Genomic DNA, 9,416 nt, shown 5'->3' with positions numbered 1-9,416 from the left:
GAGGAGCGGAGCATAATGTAAAAATTCAAACTTGAAAATAAAATGAAGGAAATAGAATACCTTCTCTGGTAAATAAATATGAATCATTTTATATATTGTTAAGAAAATTGGATTAAAATATATTTGAAAAAAAAAAAGAAAAATAAAAAACTTTTGTCATATAAAAAATGCATAACATTTTCAATTTAGCTTTTTTATGTGTTTTTTGTGGGTTTTTTGTGTAAATAATTTCTTTTCATCACCTGTCTTCATTTTGACAATATTGTTGTGCTGCTTTATAAATAAAAATGTACATTCAGATTTTGTTTTATATTTTTACCCAATTTACAAGAGTCATAGACTAAAAGCCAGCCTGCATATCCAGGCTGTCTGATCAGGCTCAATACTTTTGGCTAAGTAAACTTTCATCTTAATATCCCCAAAAAGTGAAATGGACCATCTAAAAAAAAGCATTTTTGGAAATTTAAAAATTTTAATGGGGTTTTGGGTAAAAAGATGTTACTTTTTAGAAACTAAAATTTTATATTTTAAATTTGCCATGTCCAAAACCAAAAAAAAAAGGTGACTTTGGGGACTTGATGGCAAAAAGTTTTGTGAAAGTGGGGGGGTTTAAAAAAATAGGAAAATGAATTTAAATTCCCCAAAACAACAAAAGCGGGAAAACTTGTGTCCTGACATAACTGAAATAATTATTCTGAGAAAATTGAGTCAGCAAATGAACTAAAAATTTTATCCAGATCTACATCAAATGGTATATAAATCTCCCCAAAACTATTTCCAGTTTCATCATTAAATCTCAGTGGATTCCCTTTATTCATATTCAACAAGACAATTCTTTTTAAGCCAATAATTAGATTTTTAACCAAGTTTTCCAAATGAAAAATTAGATTGGCAAATTATTCCATGTGGTTTGACATATATAATTTATGTCTGTACACAAGTTTTGCGCTTCAGTTTCTTCTTATCATAAATATCTTATGGCAAACTGTGACCAAATCAGCCAGCTTCTGTAAAAGTAGTTGCTATGATAATGAAAGAGATGTCATCACAATTAAGTTAAAAATAATTTAAATGTATAAGGTCAATTAGCACGAAGAACACGCAACAGCTGCTTTGGTGTAGTGGTTAGCATACTAGACAGGCAATCCAGAGACCTGTGGTTTGAGTCTCGGGTTTGATTTTTCTGTATAAATATAGTAAATATAAGCACTATAAAGCAATGGAAACCCTGATTGACAAAAGGGTATAGTAGAACCTCTGCAGAGCAACATTGTTTTTGAGGCAAAGATTTTGGTTGTTGTTGAGAGGTGTGGTTCTAGAAGATCTAAGAGGTTATTGCTTTACAGAGGGGCCACTCTGCAGAGGTTACACTGTGTTAGATCTACCAGTTCTATAAGATTTTACTCATGTTTTGTAAAACATAACAAGAGGGCCATGATGGCCCTGAAGTCGCTCACCTGTATATAGGCCCCCGGAGCGGGGCCAGTTTAAACCCCAGGGCTTTTATTTGAACAAACTTGGTAGACACCCATTAGAAAATGTTTCATGCTAAACATCTAAGGTCTAGCTGGTCAAGTTTTTTCTTAACACATATAGTTAAAAACAATGACACACCTGGGGCAGGGCCAGTTTTGACCCAAGGGCTTTTATTTGAACAATCTTTGTAGACACTTACTAGAAAATGTTTCATGCTTAATATCTAAACTCTAGCTATTCGGGATTTTTTAAAGAAAATTTTTAAGTTTTTGCTATACACATATAAGGAAAATCAATGTCCCCCGGGGCGGGGCCAATTTTGACCCCAAGACTTTTATTTGAACAAACTTTGTAGACACTCACTAGAAGATGCTTCGTGCTTAATATCTAAACTCTAGCTATTTGAGTTTTTTCAAAGAAGATTTTTTAAGTTTTTGTTATACACATAAAAGGAAAATGAATGATCCCCGGGGCGGGGCCAATTTTGACCCCAGGGCTTTTATTTGAACAAACTTGGTAGACATCCATTAGAACATGTTTCATGCTAAATATCTTAGCTCTAGCTCTTTGGGTTCTTTAAAAGAAGGTTTTTTAAGTTTTTACCATATGCATATAGGGAAAATCAATGACCCCCTGGGGCGGGGCCAATTTTGACCCAAGGGCTTTTATTTGAACAAACTTGGTAGACACCCATTAGGGGATGTTTCATGCTAAATATCTTAGCTCTAGGTCTTTGGGTTCTTTAAAAGAAGATTTTTTAAGTTTTTACTATATGCATATAGGGAAAATCAATGACCCCCCTGGGGCAGGGCCAATTTTGACCCCAGGGCTTTTATTTGAACAAACTTGGTAGACACTCACTAGAAGATGTTTCATGCCAAATATCTAAGCTCTAGCTCTTTGGGTTTTTTAGAAGAAGATATTTAAAGTTTTTTCTTTTGGTTGCCATGGCAACCAGAGTTCTGCATTGAATTAAATTTTTTGAACAATTTTCAAAGGTGACCACCAAAGGAACATTCCTGTGAAGTTTGGATGAAATTGGCTTAGTGGTTTATGAGGAGATGTCATTTAAAGTAAAAGTTTACGGACGGACGGACGGCGGACGAAAAGTGATCACAAAAGCTCACCCTGTCACTTTGTGACAGGTGAGCTAAAAAACTCCAGGATTTTAAGTCAATCTTTCTTGTAAAAAAACTACTCTTCCAACATGGTCCACAAGCATTTGATATAGGTTAAAAGCTGTGAAAAAATAAGTAACAAAACAAATGACTGCCTAGGCAACTGAAGTGAAACTGGATATCTAGTCGTCAAATTTGCTCCATAAGTGTTATATTGTTTTCTATATATGCAAACGTGATATATTGGTCTATAAATGAGATATTATTTCTATCACACATATGTGTTATTCTTTAGGAAATGAACAATCTTCATTGCTTTTTATCACAAAGAAGATCACAACAATAAAACAAAATCTAATCTTTTCAACACATTATCTATTTTTCTTGATGATATTTGAATATTCAGTAAATTACATATTCAAATAACATTGAAGGTGCAATCATTGATTATCAAATCATGTTTTCCTCATCTGTAAGGCGCTAGTAGTGTGCGTAATGAAAGTTATTTCTATCAAAATAATATGTTTTGACCTAATTAAGAATCATATTCGTTCATTTGTGTTCAAAGCTCATTTTATTTAATTAATTTTTGACAACTTAATATACACAATTTTTAATACAATACCTTTGTACACAACTGAAGAAGTTGATTTTGTGATTTGGTATTCTCTGTTACTAGTGACCCTATAGCTGTTGTAAGATGATTAAGACTGGTCTGTCCAGTTCCGATGGCGTAGTCACATGACGGAGTTATCTTTCCAGAGGCACATAAACACATCAGCTTTACTATCATCATAATGTCCGACAATCCCATCTTATCCAGGGCTGCAGGGAGGCTGCATGATGTTCCACTGATAGGTAAAAACATGTTTTTTTATAATTAAATGCCTCCAAAAATTCTTTTCTTTCTTCTTCTTTTTTTGTTTTGTCTGGTTTTACATCACACTTAACACAGTAAAGGTCAAATGACGACTTTCTAGCTTTACTGGTGGAGGAAGACCTCAGGTGGCCTTCTTTACATTATTTCAGGCACAAACCAGGTGACAGCCAAGTGATTTGCAACTGCTGACCTTAACCACTCAGAAACAAATGCTAGCCACCCGCAATTGAGCAGATAATTCTTACGCCAATGATGTATTTAAAAATCTTTTATGTTTAAAAGAATACACATCGTTTATTTTAGTAATCTTTCTTGCATTGGTCATCAACTGACCAATTTTAAATATTGCATCTGTCATCAATTAGCCAATGTTATCATTGTATGGTACTCACCTCCCTGACAGGACAGCCAGTGCCTGCAGTATAACAGATCTAGCTATAGATATCTGTGATGCCATTGTTGTACGATGTAAAGCCATCTGTCTGTCCAAACTAGTTTGAAAGTTCATGATCTGCTCTGGTAAACTTTTCTGGGTTTTTTCATCAGTTTTTGCGGATGATCTGAAAACTTGTCCTACTTTTTGGAAAAAATTTCTTATATTTGTTTGGGTTGTTGTAAGATTATTTATATCAGCAGTTGTTTGCGAAACGTGTATTATAAGAATTTGAACAAGTATTGACCTTGAGCAAGTATTGACCTTGAACAAGTATTAACCTTGAACGAGTATTGACCTTGAACAAGTATAGACCTTCTTAGTAAGAGATTGAAACATCCAAAAAAAACCAGCAATGAAGGGCTAAAGGCTTTGAGACTTTGTAACAAAAAAAAAACACAACAACAACAACATTTGCCCTGCCTAATTCTCAAACTCATAGGTCCAAAGGACCTTATTCTTTAACTACTGTGTTAAATACATGTAGATAACTTATAATTAAAGCAGCAAGCCTTCAGGTTTTTGTTAATTATTAAAATGTTAAAGTTATCATGGGCTTGACAACAAAATATAGTAAGTGTAGTCAAATGCACAAAGTAAGTTATTTTATCAAGAGACAGTATAACTTGAAAATATACAGAAATTCCTCTTACTCTGCTAATAACAGGGTGGAAATCTAAAATAACAAGCTTTTTCTTTCTCAAAAAAAAAATTAGACTTTTAAACACTGACCTTCATTATTGGAGAATTTGTCTTGTTGAGCTGGACAAATATATGAAGCTCCCAGTGGGTCAGCTTGCTGAAACTTGACAGGATCTGGTATAGGCTTCTTGTCTGACAAGCCGAGGTACTGGTATAGTTTCTCTGGATTATCTAGGCACGGTAACCATCCCTCAATCTCTCTCATGTATGTGCTGCCCTCTGTAAAAATCATCATTATCATCATAACTCAACTCAACCTTATTACAAATGAAGTTCTATTTCTGAAGCAATCTTAATAGATAATATTTTTTCTCTAGAAAATGCTTTCGATTAAATAAACTTTTTTCAATAATTAAGTATTTTTTTGTTGTTTTTGTTTGAGAAATTTGTGAGAAAGGGATGGGCATGGAGTTGAATGTTTGCTTTTGTCATTTCCACACTATTTAAGGTCATATATGAGGCAAAGAAATACCCAGGGTATCACTTTTTACAAGCTTTCTCATATGTCCAGGCATTTCAGAAGACTTACTGACTATTTACCTTATCAGGTCATAACTTTAGCATTTTGCCAACTTTCCATGCCTTTCATCAAATACAATTAGGAGCACAACTTTCAGTGTTTTATTATTTCAGAAACTTATATGAAAGTGCAGGAAATTCTATACAATCACGTTTATATAAAGTCCAGTACCAGTCTGCCATTAGTATGAAGCGAAGTATTGAATATTGTCTAGGCTAAATGCCATAGCTTTGATTTTTTTTCTGCTTTGATTTTTTTCACTTCACATCAGCATACATGTGACATCCCGGCGGGATTTAAAAAAATCCCGATATTTCAACACTGATCCCGATTCCCGATATTACAGCTTGAATTCCCGATATTTATAAAAAAATCAACATAAAAAAAATCAAACACAGCACCTGTATCTAAAATGTAAACTGTGCCTCCGGGCATTGATTGTTATCTGTCCATATCCTAAATTATAGCGGATTAAATGTTGAGTCGCTAATTGACAGCAAGGTGACGTAATAAACAGTTCCAATACCCAAAGTTATTCTCACATGTTTAACTTATCACCGTGTCGTGTGTCAGTCAATTGACCTCTTTCGTAATTTGGCAGTAGGTATTACACGCTACGTCATCAAAAACTACCCTGTAAATTTACATGTATGAATTCGGCTCAACCTTTGATTAGTGCCGCACTGACAAAGATAAAAGGGGAAGCAGAATCATTTAAAGTGGATCATTCAAAACCTGTTTGAGATGTCTAATTAACCTATTTTTAGTGAGTGGGTAATTTTTTGTTTTGTTTTAGGAATTACGCAATCATCGAGGCAAAAATGTGGATTTAATAACAGAACGATTCTTGCATTTATTTTGAGTCTTTTACTTATGTTACGTTACATGTATTTAACTGTCATAGTCTTATGTTTATGAATAGTTGTTGCATGTTTTCAAATAGCTTGTGTTTAATTATTGAATGAATGAAAAGACATTATAATTCTTCAAACTGAAAATAATGAAATGTGAAAGTGTGACTGTTTTAGAAATAGCCAGTATGACTACACTTATTTATTTATCTATTTATTTATTTTTTTTGATGAAATAAATTAATATTGATCAACAAAAAAAAACATAAAAAGTATTATCATTTAATGATTTTGAGGGTAATATAGATTCTTTGAACCAAATGTGCCAAACACGCACTGAAATTCGAGTCGATAAAAAAATCCAGTTTTGAGCCTCAAAATCCAGCTGAAAATCCAGATTTGGCCCATTTCATTTGTCACATGTATGCATCAGGTATAATAAAGTCATAATCCAAGCTTTAGCTATTGGTTTTAGACAGTGACCTTTAGTTATGATTACAATGACATGTGTAAAGTTTCCAAGATACATCTTCAGTGAATAACATATGATTAGTTGCATGCAAAAACTTAAACAAAGTGTTAAAAGGACTCCAATGAGGTTTTATGACATGACGGGACTGGAAATAATTTTTAGAGATTAATGTTTCATTTGATGTAGGTGTACACCAAAATTTTAGATCATTCACTCACTCCAGAATAATTCTTATAATTGCGAAAAATGACCCAAAATTGAAAAGTGTTGCAACACTTTTCACACAAATCGGGCTAAGAAATGAACACAAATATGATTTTCAATTTATTTTCGAGTATATTTCCCAATTATCTTTATATTATATTTTTCTGTTTTAAGTGCCGCAGCTGATCTATGTAAGAAATTTTATATTTTAAGCCTTTGGTCCTGAGCGGCGTGCCTTTAAGCTAATACTGATACAAAGGAAAGTGGGATAGTTGAGCTAAACAAATGATCAAGTTGGCCAAAATTATACTAAGTATAAACAAGAGCCATGTCAACATGGCCATCCCTCGCTGAATGTGTTTGCTCATTGGAAGAATGTATATGTAGTAGAGCAGAATAATTCAATTTTAAGAGATCTTTTGGTAATGAAAACTGATGGCTGAAGTGATAACAGATTTGAAACATATGTGAATACTGATGGCTGAAAATAACAAAGGGCAATAACTGAAAAATAATGCAGGGTAGAGTTATCATTTTTGTGTGCTGCACTATCCACCTATGAAGTTTCAAGTTGATATCTCAAAGGCTTTTATAGTTATGCTCTGGACAAAAATTAAGCATGAAAAATAACAAAGGGCAATAACTGAAAAATTATGCAGGGTAGAGTTATCATGCTTGTGTGCTGCACTCTTCCTTAATGAGACTTATCCACCTATGAAGTTTCATGTTGATATCTCAAAGGCTTTTTTAGTAATGCTCTGCACAAAAATTAAGCATGAAAAATAAAGGGCAATAACTGAAAAATTATGCAGGGTAGATTTATCATTCTTGTGTGCTGCACTCCTCCTCAATGAGATCTATCCACCTATGAAGTTTCAAGTTGATACCTCTGAAGTTTCAAGTTGATACCTCTAACACTTTTTGAGATAAGCTTCGGACAAAAAGTATGAAAAATAACAAAGGGCAATATCTGGAAGAGTTATCGTTCTTGTGCACATCATTCCTTCTCAATAAGATCTATGCACCAAGCTTCATGTTGACATCTCAAAGACTCTTTGAGTTATGCTCCACTCAGGTGAAAAATTAAGGATGAAAAATAACAAAGGGCAATAACTCAAAAATTATGAAGGGTAGAGTTGTCTTTTCTTTTGCACAGCATACCTCCTGAGTGAGATCTATCCACCTATGAAGTTTCATGTTGATATCTCATAAGCTTTTTGAGTTATGCTCTGGACAAAAATTAAGTTTGAAAAATAACAAAGGGCAATAACTGAAAAATTATGCAGGGTAGAGTTATCATTCTTGAGCACTGCACTCCTCCTCAATATGATCTATCCACCTATGAAGTTTCAAGTTGATACCTCAAATACTTTTTGAGATATGCTCCGGACAAAAATGTTGGACGGAAGGACGGACGGCCAGAAGGAAGGAAGGACGAACGGACGGAAGGAGACTATTTCTATATCCCCCGCCGCCTTTCGGCGAGGGATAATAAATGGAACATCATTTGAACAAACTGAGTAGCAGATGATTTCTAGAGTAGTCTACGTATAATATAGGGGAAATGGATTACCTGTTAAAGGTAGTGATTCATCATTATCCTGAAACTCTGTTGGCTTGGTAGACATCTCATTCTGACAGTTGTCTAATCCTCTAACTGGTGTGCTTGGTTGATTCATATACTGTTGTCTACAACTTGGACACATGAGGTAGAATGGGTGACCTGTGCCACACTGACCTCCAAACCAACCTCCACAGTAACTTCCTGTGCTCCTGTAACCATGGTTATCACAGCTTCCTGTTTCATACAACAACAAAAAAGTATTTAAATAGTAGTCTGCAGAAGGATGATATTTTGTGAAAAATGAGTGGGAAAAAATCCTTGCAAATTTCCAGATGTTACTGTTAGGTTTTTAGATCACCTTACATGACTATTTTGGCTGTCTTTATTGACATTATACAATATATTATAATCAGTTTGGCCAGATATTGTGTTATTAAAATCGAGAAAATTCAGTGCCTTTTTAATATGAACATGTTGGCTAAAAAATCACAGGTGTATATCCTTCAATGGATTCAGGCGTTATGAAAACGACATTGATCTTAGGGATATACTCTTTGACTGTGGTCTCATTAAAGAAGTATGTCAGAAATGTGGGATCCAAATATTGTCTTCTCAATAAAATGATAAACATTTGAAATGAATTCCCTCTCACATTGCATGATTCAAGAGGTCAATAAAGGGCGGACACTTTATTTGTCTGAAAAAAGGTATTATCCACCTACCTCCACAGCCAGGATGCTTGGACCTCATGTGTCTATTGAATGCCACGGTGACTTCCCCACACAACTCACATGTTACAGAAATGTCCTCCTCTATATCTCTTCTCTATAGTAAAAACATTTCAAATAAAAACATGTTATGTTAACATACAAGAAGCGCCGCAATGCGATGAAAACCAGGTTTTCAACGACCAAGTTTTGATGTGACAGCAATCAATAGATCAAAGTGCACTGAAGTTATTGAGTAGAAGCTGAAAATTCTATTGTAAGCAAATGACCTTGAACTTGCTCCCAGATATCTAAGTGGCAATCCAAAGCTGCCACGCAGCAAGTTTGATGTCAAAAGGTCAAAGCAAACTCAAGTTATAACATGAAAACTAAATACATTAACCTTGATCACAGACACCTGGGAAGCAATTCCAAGCTGCCTCTTGATATAAGCTACCCATACATCAAGTTTGGTGTCAATAGGCCAAA

General features: G+C 34.3%; 1 protein-coding gene across 1 annotated transcript in view; it reads right to left on the bottom strand.

The window, feature by feature from the left end:
• Positions 1-9,045, bottom strand: part of LOC132747598 (probable E3 ubiquitin-protein ligase HERC1) — a gene marked incomplete at its 5' end in the record, with an annotated part of 45,718 nt that extends 36,673 nt beyond the window's left edge. Inside the window, 5 exons of the mRNA XM_060737022.1 lie at positions 3,220-3,445; positions 3,867-4,050; positions 4,640-4,828; positions 8,230-8,454; positions 8,943-9,045. Of these exons, the coding sequence (XP_060593005.1) occupies positions 3,220-3,445; positions 3,867-4,050; positions 4,640-4,828; positions 8,230-8,454; positions 8,943-9,045 (927 nt within the window). The remainder of the gene's footprint in view (positions 1-3,219; positions 3,446-3,866; positions 4,051-4,639; positions 4,829-8,229; positions 8,455-8,942) is intronic.
• Between the last annotated feature and the right edge of the window lie 371 nt (positions 9,046-9,416).

The sequence above is a fragment of the Ruditapes philippinarum genome, unplaced genomic scaffold (genome assembly GCF_026571515.1).
Source record: "Ruditapes philippinarum isolate M1 unplaced genomic scaffold, ASM2657151v2 ctg3553_1_1_1_1, whole genome shotgun sequence".
Taxonomy (NCBI): domain Eukaryota; kingdom Metazoa; phylum Mollusca; class Bivalvia; order Venerida; family Veneridae; genus Ruditapes; species Ruditapes philippinarum.
Note: the sequence above shows the minus strand (reverse complement) of the source record. Positions and strands in the feature narration are given on the sequence as shown.